At 36.9% G+C, this 13,070-nt stretch overlaps 1 protein-coding gene across 3 annotated transcripts; it reads left to right on the top strand.

Annotated features, from left to right (window-relative positions):
• The first annotated feature begins 878 nt into the window (after nt 1-878).
• Nucleotides 879-12,710, top strand: LOC131773139 (BLOC-1-related complex subunit 8 homolog). 3 transcript variants are annotated; one of them, XM_059089114.2, is made up of 9 exons: nt 879-1,037; nt 2,664-2,720; nt 5,836-5,948; nt 6,108-6,172; nt 8,564-8,609; nt 9,135-9,193; nt 9,780-9,846; nt 10,990-11,100; nt 11,577-12,707. In XM_059089114.2, exons 1-9 carry the CDS (start codon nt 965-967, stop codon nt 11,592-11,594), a joined length of 609 nt encoding a protein of 202 aa, XP_058945097.1. In that variant the 5' UTR covers nt 879-964; the 3' UTR covers nt 11,595-12,707. The 3 variants fall into 3 exon arrangements, with proteins under 3 accessions (XP_058945097.1, XP_058945098.1, XP_058945099.1); XM_059089116.2 differs by having other exon boundaries at nt 913-1,037; nt 2,651-2,720; nt 11,577-12,708; XM_059089115.2 differs by lacking the exon at nt 2,664-2,720 and having other exon boundaries at nt 888-1,037; nt 11,577-12,710.
• Nucleotides 12,711-13,070: the final 360 nt, after the last annotated feature.

Raw genomic sequence — 13,070 nt, 5'->3', positions numbered from 1 at the left:
AGCATATAAAAAGCACCTTCAGGTAGATTACAGCAAAGCAGACTTTGTACCAAATGCTCTGCATTAAGTACATCATTACCCTCTTCAAGTATTTCTAGTTTACTTGTGAAAATCCCACAAATCACAAGGTATATTACATTATTCATTCCAGTTGATAAAGCAATCAAGGGTAATTTTTTCATAATAGGATGCAATGATCTTCAGTATCAAGATTAGTTGGTACCTAAATAGTAAAATGTTCGAGAGAAGAAATAATCCTTAAACATTTTTTCTTTCTCATCAGCATGATTCGACTTCCAAAAATAATGGATAATGACCACCTAAAACAAAGAAGAAATAAATCAAATTTGTGATTTCACAGGCTTCAATACGAAACAAGTATGCATATATTTTATTTCCTACCACTTACAACAGAATCCTATGCGTGTATAACCATGTAGAACTATTTATTCGGTATCGAAATTACATCCCAAATGTCATGATATTTGACTGAAACTCAGCTTACCCATCTTTCGTTTAGACTTCGAAACTTGCTGCTTTTTACCACCGTTTCAATGTTTTCTTGTTGTTCAAAAGGTGGTAGTGCCATTGCAGACCGTGATTTTTTTTTACTTGAGAACCAGCAGATCACAACACCCAAGCCTTTTCACGCTAAAATATAAAAACTACTGAGATTTCCTTCGCCGCCGTAAGCCGCCATTTTATCTTTCCCTGAATACTAGTTCCCAAGCTTCAAGCCCGAAGGTCTCAACATGCACCGAAATTATGCTATTCGTTATTTCAGGACCAATTTAGAAATAACGATAATCGTTATTTTGGTGTCGAGATCATGCTCGACACAATTCCACGTACAAGGCCTCTCCCGGCCGTGAGAACTTTTGGGCTCTGGGGACGAAATGTTTTTAAACACATTTGGGCCTACTTATGGTAGCAATTCGGTGATTAAAAGAGACGTGGAAACTATATGGCGGGTATAAGTGAAATTTATACTACGAAAGCGATGTTAGATAGTCAGATGATGCACATTGGGAAACAAGGCAAGTGAACGGGCAGTATGCAGTTTACAGCTAAATTAGAGCTCAATTCCCTGAACAGTAAATGTAATGGCGAAATTTGGTAGAACCACTTATCTCAGAGAGTATGAAAGTAAGAAGATCGACTGAAAATATCCAGAAATAGGAAAGCATTACTGGTCTAGGAAGATGATAAGCATTGTTCAATATTTTACATGACGGCAAACACTTTTTACCAGTAGTATTGCGATAGTTCATAGCATGCCCTGTCGGGGTATTTAGGAATATATATGGACGCGATTAATTTCAAAATTGTCACAATAGTCCATTTTACAGTTGTATGCTTGGTTGCCAAGCCTTTGAACAGGAGTGAGGCTAAGGGTGACCTTGTTATGATACAAACCTTGCTGCTTTTGAAATGCAAATTAATTTGTTATCATGCTAACTAGATTCTGGTCCCTAACACAACAAGGTCACCTTCAGCCTCACTCCAAATCAAAGGCTTGGCAATTAAGTACACAACTGTAAAATGGCCTATTTGATAAATTAGGAGCTGGTACCATTACCAGTCATAATCCATCAAATAATTTCTCAAGGAATTTCTTGAGGAAAACTGTGAACTTCAAGGAACAGATAATGCCCAAGGACAAATATACAAGGATATTTTTGGGCAAAATAGAGGCTATTGTGTTTATTATCCTTCCATTAATTTGAAACAGGCGCAAAAAAATGTTTACAAATAACTTACTGTTTGCTGCATCGGATTTTTCCTTTTGTGTGTTCTTTGGTACCACTTTATGAACAAACAATTATTTCCCTTCTGTAACAACCATAAAATGCTCTCTCATCATGAATTGAATTTTAAACTAAGACTTATCACACTGGACGTAAGGTTTGGAAATTGTGGAATATCACTTAGGTGACGTCCTTGGATATCCCCCAGTTTTAGCTGAGGAATGTATGGTCAGCTGATCTGTTTAGATCAATAATGAGCAAGCAAAGATATAAGATGGATCATAACTAAGGATATACCCCAATATTCCCCAATTTTCAATCATTATGTCTTCTACAGTAATTTAGTCCAAGATGACAGATCATTTCACTATTTTTACAGAGGAATGGACATGTTTATTTGTTAATTCATACCAGAGATCAATGAAAGGTAAACATCCCATGCAGAAAACAGTAAACTGTTTATTAACATCTTCCCCCTGCATTGGAGAAAATATTTGAAGGATAGTAAACCATAACCCCCATGTAGCACAAGAATATTTGTCCTAGGCCATTATTTGTTCCTTGAAGCTCACAGTTTTCTCAAGCTTTGCTCTTCAAAAACTGTCTTCATCTTGGAGCAAAATAATGTCTGTAGACAAACATCCATTTATATTTTATTGCCAAATGGAGGCTGTTACTGTTGTTCATTTGTGTTATTGTCATTATAGTGGTGAGAAACCTCAAATGAAGTAAGCTTACAAAAATTATTAAATTAATTGCCTCTTCCTCTGTTTTAAATTGCTGTTTTGCTGCAAAACTAAATTGCCATCTCTTTAATTAATTGTCTCATGATGATGGTCTAGGAATAATATTGTGAAATCTTGAAGGACTGTATGTGACGGCTTCTGTTTGGAAATGTATAGTGTTATTTTTCAGTTGACATGGGTACTTTGGAGTTGAGCAACCAAGACACAGAGTACAAATTAAGGAGAGGTATGTCAGCTTCTAAGGGTTAGCTCATTGTTTTTGGATATTATGCAATCAAAGGTTCTAAAGCAGAATAAGAAACCAAGAAATTTGTTTCTTGAAGTGAGATTCCTCTCTATAACTTCATGTCTCAATTTGATTCATAATTCTGCAATTTCTAATGTTAAAAAGCCAAGTTAATGCACTTTGATACGGTAAATGTGTCACACTGCATGATTTTATTGACTTGATTCAAGGGGGGACAGGGGCAATAATAAAGGAAAACAGATTTTTACTGGCTCAAGTAGTGGTGTGGAGTTCTAATTCATTAAAAGCTGAGTACAAGGAGAACTCAGAGTGAAGAAGCAACATGCAGATACAGCATATAAATGAAAAGGAAACATCTTGCATGATTTTTCTATGTCCCCTTGACTATGGTAGTTTCCAATTTCTACATGGCATGACTGTGATAGAAAAGAGCTTTCAAATGTATTGGAAAATTGAGTATGATGAAAACCTTGAAAACTTTGAGACACCTCTCTTTTCATGAACTGTCAGTAAAAAAGTCAGAGTTGGCTTTTGGACTGGTGGCTTTGGAAGGAGATTAAAGGTGTCACTGAAAGTGCTGTAGCTTATACACCAGCTTCTTACTTGGATAACTTACATGTGTGTAGCATAAATGCATTATTGACCAAGGGTGAGGTCAAGATGTTTCGGTATTGGCCAAGTTCTTTTTATGCGTTTTACAAACCTCAACTTCTTCTCAGCTATTAAAACAGTAAAAAAAGCATGAGGCTTTTATGCAGTCATTTTGACTGAACAAGCTCAGTCAATAAAGGCTTTATAGCTAAAAGATCATTGCTTCATTAAGAATCAAGCCTTGTTTATTTTGAAGGATGCAAAGAAAAGCCAACTGGTTTTGCTGCACAATAAACCCATTGGAGTTGTTTATGAGTCCTTTGTCTTGACTGTCCTTTACCAATTTCTCCAAATCTATTGTCAACATTTTTTAAGAATTACAAACTTTGCGTGTCTGCTCCAAGTAAGTTTTTGTTTCTTGCGGGTGATCAAAGCAAGCACTCCTGATTGGGCAAGATAAGCCCATTGGTTGGCCAATAAAAAAGCAGTGGCTAAATGTTAAGGCAGCACCAGGATGCAGCCTAGGGATTGGCCCATTAGAGGGTAGATCACTGGCACTGGCTTGTTGAGTTGCAGCTTCATAATAGTTTATTAAATCTGACATTTTATTAGCAAAATGTCAACTAAATTTCTTTTTTTTCTGTTGCTGGAACTCTTTTTATGGAGTAAACGTATCATTAAGGAGAACCTTTGTTTATAAATGCCTTGTATACTGAGGGAACTGATACCCTCTCTAGTGTAAGACATTTTGTAATTAGCTAATATGACACAGGTTGGCATGCATAGAAGTTTACATTTTGAATAAGAAGACAAATATACATAACAATATCAAACATAATACAAACGAACAGGAATTTTCAAGTTAAATCTAGATACAGCCTTACCTGTACTTTTTTACAGGTATGTGGATGTTGTTCCTATCTGCAATGAACCATTCATTCTGCTAATTTGCTGAATTTAATTCCAAAGCTAATCTGAAATAGATTTACCAAGAGTGGGCACACATGTGCACAGATTCTTCTTGATATTGATTTATATTTGTATTAGTTTACAAGACTTAAAAGATTTTTAAACTATAAGAAATGAAATGAGGTAGAGCTGAGAAGATAGCCTAACTGGCCTTAATATGTCCCTTGCATTGATTAGCCATGGACGTTTGCATGCAGTTTTTTGAAACTGAGATTGATTAGAAATATATGTATTTTTAGTAGAATTTCAGTCCAAACCTGAACTTTTTTAGCAGCGCGTTATAAATTTCCAATTAAAACTTATGTCATGTAAGGTGAGCGCACACAACGCTACACGATCTCACAAAGAGCACAAATTGTGAATCAAATAAGTCCTGATTCTGCTCTAAGCTTTCATAAGTGAAACGATTGTCCAAGCACCAAAAGTTTTTTTAAACCATAATTTAAAAGACAGTTCATAGCCTAGAAAAAAATTATTTACGTGCCTCCACTTTCTCCATTTTTAAGGCTTCATTTTAAATTCAGAGTCGGAACTACTTTGCATTTACCTTTCTTCAGCCGTAAATGTAACGCATTTGAAATTCTGAAGGTGTTGAACTCTTGTGAATTTTCATGATCACTCATGGTAGCGTGTTAGTTTATGTAACCGTGTAAGTTGATAGGGGTCTGCCTGAGAAAGATGTCATCAAAGATGGCAAACGAAATACTTAAGTGTAGTGCAACTACTGTCTCCGTTTATCTAGCTTTCATGACGCAATTCTGCAGTAGCAGTTCTGTAGTAGTCCTATGTTCTGGCGATAACCTCGGCGAGTAACTCCTGAAGTGCTGCTGGAGCTAAGTTCCTCCAGAGTGATGTCGCCAAGAAATTCTACCCCGATTGTCTTTGGACTTTCTCCTCTGGAAAGCGTGTACCAGAGGTTTGAATAATAGCTATTTGTTGGTGGGGTTTTCCCTTTTATCAACGGTTTTTTTCGTTGAGTTGGTAGTTTATTGTATGTAAATGCTTTGTCTCTTGTGTTTTCTTTGATGGGTGGGTCAAAAAAGAGGCAAAGAAGAGTTCGGGGTTCGTCCTTCATCTTCATTGACGGACATCAACTTCATCGAGTTGTGGTAATTCAGGGTGAGCAGATACAACTGCAGCCCCTGTGAGGCTGATTTTAGGTCTTTATTCAGGTAGTTTCTAACTCCCTGGGATGTTCCGGAAAAAATGAATTAAGTGTCTTAGATTCTTCTATTTACACGGGTTAGGGTGAATTTTCTTCCCATTTCAAATTTTTTGTCGAGAAGTCAATTAAACAATGCGAAAAATTTCTGTCTAATATTTGTCAGCCGTCTGACAAATCAAAAGATGGCAACTGCCCTAACAGAGGTTACTTTTGGATATCCTAATCTTTTGAACAAAAGACATGACCCGCGGCGCGACCAGTTAAATTCACTTTGCTTAAATCTCGTATCGAGTTTATTATACCTCACCTGCATCCGCGTACAGATACTGCATGCTACTGTGTAATGTGCTTGCTATGTATGTCATTCAGTTACAGAAAAGTTCCTTGAAAACATTCACATGATGTTAAATGAACCGTCCGTTGGGCTTTACAGAGTACAAGAGCATGTTAGAAGATCGTTGCCGCAGCTTGTTGATAAGAAGGTGTGTGTACAACTATTACGTAACTCAATGCGTGTCTTTGTTAGAATGGTGTATCGTGGGAATTGTAATTGCCATGAATGCTTTCCTTAATGTTACAGTGTCAGTGTGTACAATACAATATAGTCGCTATATTGAATTACAATTTCTTTCATTGCATAGATTGAGATGCAAAGCCTACAAAGGAAAGTGCAAGGAATATCTTATGATACTGACTATTCACTCAAGTATGTCCTTATGTTGAAGGTTTTCATAATGTCACGGTATAGTTTAACCGACAGAAAGAACACTTCAATCCTACCTACTCAAATACGTAATTAAACAACTTGTAATATAAGGAGCGAATTCTAAAAGCAGTACACTAATTATACTCAATAACGTCACTTACCGTATTTATTCGATTAAACGCCGCGGCGTTAATTAAATTTTTCGTGATTCGAGTGCGGCGTTTATTCGAGGGCGGCGTTTATTTAAAATCCGAATCATTATTTGCAAACAATAGTAAGGTAACTGGCCATCTTAATTTTGAAAAACAGAAAAATGTTTTAGTTCTTATCATAAAAGTCATTTTTATACTGATCTCAATTTCACAATTCGCTTATTTATACTACGGCAATACATAAAGTGAATAAAGACTTAATGTCGGATATGCTTTCTCGACATCAGAACTGGTACATTCAAAAGGATTTGTGTCTGGTTCACTCAAAATTTCTTACTGCAATCGAAGCAATGATCGCTGTGTGCTATGAGTCTACTATTCGAATAAACGCCGCACAGGGTCATTATAAATAACTTGAGTGGAACAGAAACGCGCAATTTGGAGTTAGCAGACTTAAAATTTAAGCTTTTTGAACCGGTTATCAGATTTGTATTGATCAGAATTATGATTTAACTGAGGATTTGTGGCACGCGCAGCATAGTCCCATACCTTGATAAAAGTCCGTCCTTCTTGTAATATGAATGTCATCAAGAGGTATGGTAACTCTTAGCTCGTATGTTTGTCACTAAAATTTGACGCTCCTATCGATTGCGCTACATGTTGGGGAGTGGACAATTTAATGATAATTATTATACGTTCAACTCGCTGTCTCTTTTCTGATCGGCCGAAAGTGTACAATGAATTTTCGAAATTAGCCCCCGGCTGGGACGTCATCCTTCTGCAGATTACACAATAATAATGTCAAGGATACTCAAGATCTCGGTTAGTCATGTCATGTACGACCGCGGTGCATGATTTTTAAGGGTAATCATGTCAAGTTTGCGCGCTTTTTGTTGCTCGCCGATTTGTATGTTTTTACACGTTTGGAAACAAATTATCAGTATCACTTACTGTCGTGACCATTTTTTTTTCGTTCAAGGTATGACAAAACTATTACTAGATTCGGTGTAAGAATAGAATAATCTAAAAACTAAAATGGCCCAATCATTATAGATACGATAAGACTAAAATACTATTTAAAATTAACAGACATTAGGGAAACGCTAATTTAAAATAATGGGTCTTAAGCAAACATTTGAAATTGACCGGCAACAGTAGTGTTGGAAGTGAGTTCCAAACTTTGGAGCAGCCATGCTAAAAGAGCGATCGCCAAGTGTAGCATAGGACTTACGTAATGGATTATTTGAGGAAATTTAATTGGGGGATCGCAAAGAATAACTTGTGCCATGATTAATAGAGATAAAATCAGTTATGTAGGACGGTGCCAAACCAAATATAGCTTTCTATGTTAAAGTGCTATTTTCAAACTTATCGTTAAGCGAGTGGGTAGCCAATGAAGCTTTATAAGCAGCGGGGTAATGTGACCATATATCACATGTTGGCAAAAGTTTATTTTGGAGGGGTAGTGTGGGAAACTTACTATTCTCCCAAGCCCAAGTCCCCATTCAAAATAGTACAAGAGATATCATGCGTCAGAGATAGTTTACAGATCGCACGAACACCGGCACCATTTTCGTTTGCTGGCGACTAATACTTCCACATTGAATATCGCAAGAAGGAATGTATCTTTCCAAGGTAGTAACACCATGCAAAGGTATTGACAAGGATTTACATGTTATAAGGGCAAAGAAAACTGAAAGAAACCACCAAGCGAATCAAAAAGTGAACAAAAACACAAGGCGGATACTCTCAGTAATGAAATGAAAGTCAGAAAGAACTTAAAATAACTAAATAAGGTAAAATATATATGAGGCCAAACAACACGAAATAAATAAAAACACGATGGTCCGAGAGACAAAAATATTCACAGCACATACAAAAGAAACGCTAAGTCAGAAACCCAATTAAAGATTAAAGTGAAAAAATTGATATATAAAACTTGAAGCATCAAAGAAAGTCACACAAAGCATGAGCACTGCCATTATATCATATAGAGATAATCGAATTCCCATGATACTTTTTTCCCTTAAAAACGTGTATCAAGTATATCATGGTTCGTTCGTGCATGAGGCTAGTGTTACGATCAATTTGCTCCATTTCTGGTTATATAGCTATGTGTGTGAACTACTTAGCTAAAAAGGGTATCAAAATATGAAGGCTTAACATGTGTTTAGAAAAAATTCCTTATGGTTGAGTTAGAAAGGTGTTTTAAGTATTACATTTGTCGTTTGTCTCGTAGGACTGTGCAGTCTATGCAAAACATTTCCCACTTCACAATCATACAGGTATGAATATCCCACTGACAGTACCAACATTTATGAATATCAATACGCATTAACTCTCTTGTTGTTGCTGTTCCAAATATCATTATTTTCCATCGCCTGAAAAGATTAAGTCTTGTCATAAACATAAGTGATGTATTCTTAAAGTCCCTTGTTTCAAAAAGTTGTGCAAGAGATTTGTTTTCAATTACTGCTATGATGTTCGTCGTCTCAAGCATCGACATTGTTAATTGATATATCCTGTCTCAAGAGGTGGTTGGCACAAGGCGTTGAAAAAATATTCAAAATCATATTCGAATAACATAGCAGAGGAAGCCTATCTCTGAACAATATTGTACTGCATTTGAAAATTCAGTAGGTACAGAGTAACTGAAGTAAACTACGTATTCCCTATTTCAAATTGTGGTAAATAGGGTTTTTCAAGAATTTTGGAGAGTACTGGAGTGACTTATTCATCCTATCCTATCCTTGCTGTACCGTCATAAAATCGTATATGATTAAATGAACTTCTATGTTTTGCATTTCCAGGAGTGCCTTAAGAGTGCCATTGCTTCGAAAAAGAACCTAGACTTCAAAAAAGTAGAGAGGTAGAGCACAATTTGATGAATTCCTTCTATGTATCTGTGGAGTTATTGAAGGCTCATCAAGGCGAATGTCGTGGATGTGTACGGTATTCTGTATTTAGCGTTTTCTCCTTTTTCTTTTAAGTTACCACCGGCTGCTCTATTTCAGAAAATTATTTATTGTTGCTCCAATGCCATGGCTTGTACTCTTCACGTTCTTCAAAATAAATGCTTCTAAGAATACTGATTTTAAAGAATCAGTAGCTTTTAATCACGCTGAAATGGGCTGATGACTGAGTGCAAGTGGACCTAAAATGTACACATCTAGAGATGACTAATTCCATATGTCTGTCATTTCATAACTGCTTTATAAAAATACCATCAAACGATTTTCCCGGTTAATTCCTATCAGAACCTATCGTAAGGTATAGCAGTCCCTTTTTTTTCTTAACTTTCCAAGATTTTTGTTTTTTGCTGGCCGGGCTACGATGGAATAGACAAACTGCTGAAACTGTAGTTAGGTGCTTGAAATGGTGCTTTTGTTTCCCTGACATCGAAATGTTTCCTCAGACTCTCGTTTAACGAGACACATTTTCAATGTCCTAAACAGGAAAGACCAACACCCTGATGCCACAGCGGATTCCGATGATGAACCAGAGGTTCTTGAATCTGTCCAGGTGGGAATTGTTGGTAATATTCTTCTTAAATAAGTTGTTCTTCCAAAGGCTTAGAAAAACGGCCAGTCAACCGATAGCATCGACAATTTTGGTTCGTCTGTCAGGTTGAATGGTTGAGTGTGTCACAAAGACGAAGTTTACATGCAAGGAGAAGGACCCATTTCGCTAAAGCTAGCGTTATTCTGCTGTCTCCGGTGTAACCTCAAGATGGAGTCTGAGTAACTGCGGAGATAATATTGTTTTGTTTTGTTTTGTTTGTTTGTTTGTTTGTTTGTTTTTTATAATGGAATAAAATCAGGTATTATGAGTGGTCCTGCAGATCCGTGGTCCTCTCAGTGATGAACAATAAAAATATATTGCGGTGGAAGAATTGCTCCCACATCAGTGCTGCCCAATCTTTTACAATTCATCACATTCAAGTTATCTTTTCAAGCCTCCGAATAACCTCTCATTGACTCTGCTACACGGGCGAGCAAGAATGAAATCAAATATTGGCAACATACTAATGATCATATTTGACAAACCGCAAGGGCTGCAGCTAAGTAGAAACCCTGCTAAATCTCAGGAATTCTTTATTTCACTTCTGAAGCTTCAGACAAACAAAGACATGTAGCGCTCGTGAGAACTGACTTTGTTCAGAAGAGTATCGATTAGTGAGGCATTCGGCGTATTGCCTCCTTTTCATTCTGCCTCGAACAACGACGCACCAGAAAGGATATTAAGAACGAAAGAGTGATTATAGGTAAAAAGGTCGTCTCTATTAAATGGAAAAACATACGAGAGGAGCTAAAAAGAACAGGTCTGCACCAGGACTACGGTGGACTGTGCGTGAGTGACAGAGACTTCGATTAGAGCCTACCAAGGTGAACATGGATTCCGAGACTTGACGGAAATACAACCTAAATTTGAATTTGAATTTTGTCAGATGGCCTCAAGACACCGTTTCCTGAACCAAACGAAAACTGTGCCTTGGAAAATGTGGGAATTTTTTCTGAACCCTTGAAAACAATATCTTCCGGGGATACAAGTGCCCAGTAACCAATAGCTATTCGCGCTTTTTACGCTGTTCCATCGGTGCGCACTCCACGAAGCATGCCCGCTACGCCCATAATGCTAACTAATGGAATATATTTCTCTCGTTAGGGGTTCATCTGCCCAAATTGTATGGAGGCGTGGAGAAACGAAGAGGAGCTCCTCCAGCATTGGCAGTCAGCACATGGCAACCTCTCCGATGTAGTGGGATTTTGCTCATTTGTACGTTTCATTAAGTATTAACGAATAGATCCTATGGGACCTTTCTATCTATAGTGCTTTTAGATAATTGGACATGTATAATATTGGTGAAAGACATTAATCCTTAACAATCCTTGATTAACAATCGAGGTTTGCATGAAATATTAGCAATCTTGTCTAAGTGGTGGGAAGAAGTAAGGTGTGATTAAAAATTGCCCGTTCAATGTAAAGTAGGTCTCAAACAGAAAAAAATCGTTTGAAAATAAAACGTACGAGCTTTATTCTCATTAATGATTAATTAAAAGTGTAAAGCAAAACATATTCGTCAAACCACAGTTATGTTCCAAAAGGTTACCAAGTATTACATTTAGATTTCATGGCAAACAAAATTACTGTGATGCGTTAATGATATTCGAAAGCATTACGTATAAGATCATTTATCTCTTGGTTTTCAATAAGTACATGTCTATTTCTCATTCGACTTTTATGTTTTTCAGGGAAACTCCAAGGAATGAAACGGCACCTTCACAGTCCAAGTTTACCTTTGAAATCGAACAAGAACGATGGAAGGAGAAATGGAAGCATCACAGATTTTGCTACCCTCTGAGACTGCGGAACGTTGCACGGAGGAAAGCCCTTTGAAAATAATTGGCATTCATGCTAACCACACATCCGTGATACCTCCAAACCCGCAGCTAGCCGCCACAATGCAGATTTACTCGTGAAACCAGGATCTGTTAAATTCTCTCATTTGTTCGTTAACAATCTTCTCTCTTATTTTCTCATCTTTTTTTCCTTTGGGGATAAACGATCACATCAAGAATAATCATTTCTGTAGTAGCGATGATCACTCGGTGAGGCTAAACTCATCCACGGTAATAGAAGCGGTTGATACATTTTCCATCGTTGCTGCTAATGTAGATCATCTGTAGAACAGACAATTTGATGTCGCATGTAACGAAAAAAAAAATAAAATGCAATAGGGTACTCTAGCAAAACTTGTAATCCAAGTACTTTTGTTAACGATGGCCCACGTGCAGTTCACGACTGTTGCAGACAACTAGTTCGCTTCCGCTTGTTCATTTGAGCCATGAGAAACATTTTTTAATTTGCAGAACTGTTCGGTGGATAATGCTGAAAGTTAAACCCTTTGAGGAAATCCAGATTAGTTCATATTCCTAATTTCTAAAAGTTTTTTTAAGTCAAAAGAAGTATTCCGGAGTCCAAGTACAGCTACAATGGTCCTCTACTTGGATGGATGACCGAAGAAAGTCCCTCTTTTTTACTAAATTAATTCAAAATGTAGTTTTAAGTCCTTTTACCCCACTGAGTGCGGCTGGCCGTGACCTCCTCGAGATCTAGAAAGCTTCATTTCAAGTCTGCAAATAAAGTTGTTCTATAACTTGTTTTTCCATTCACATTAATTATTTCCCTTTATCTTAAATCAACGAAAAATTTCGAAACTTATCCAAATGAAAGTAAAATCTGTATTTAACTATAGTTGAAAACCGCCCAGGAGGGTTTTCGTTTAACTCAGAAAATATTACAACCGCATTTCTCTTTGGCATCAAATCCATGTCATTTAAGAATTTTTTAATTTTATAATTAACGTGATTCGTCCAGTTATATCACAAATAAAGACGTATTAACATTTTTTAATTTAACAAACTCCAGATTTAAACGAACATGATCAAATCCGTGTTATTCGATACCCTTATTCAAATCCATGTTATTTAGAATGCGTAAACGACGACCTTACGGTCGTAATGGGCGTTTAAACACGCCAGAATCAGTTTGTTCTTCTGGTTGCCGTCCGCGGCTCAAAAACGTAGGTCAGGTTTTGAATCAACTGATGCAACACCTTTCCTCTTTCCCATCAGTTTTGCTTGACGACCATTTTTAAGGTTCATAAGGCCATGTGATTGAGTCAATTGAAAGGGAGTCTTTGGTAAATACAGCAGTTCAAATAACCATCATAGAAGTTGTGTAAT

Source organism: Pocillopora verrucosa, chromosome 4, assembly GCF_036669915.1.
Source record: "Pocillopora verrucosa isolate sample1 chromosome 4, ASM3666991v2, whole genome shotgun sequence".
NCBI classification, from domain to species: Eukaryota; Metazoa; Cnidaria; class Anthozoa; order Scleractinia; family Pocilloporidae; genus Pocillopora; species Pocillopora verrucosa.
Note: the sequence above shows the minus strand (reverse complement) of the source record. Positions and strands in the feature narration are given on the sequence as shown.

Coding starts and splice junctions, on each gene's coding strand:
- LOC131773139 (XM_059089114.2), top strand. CDS start 965: ATGGCGGGTATAAGTGAAATTTATACTACGAAAGCGATGTTAGATAGT. Junction 1,038..2,663: donor GATGCACATTGGGAAACAAG/GCAAGTGAACGG, acceptor GTTATTTTTCAG/TTGACATGGGTACTTTGGAG. Junction 9,847..10,989: donor AGGTTCTTGAATCTGTCCAG/GTGGGAATTGTT, acceptor TTCTCTCGTTAG/GGGTTCATCTGCCCAAATTG.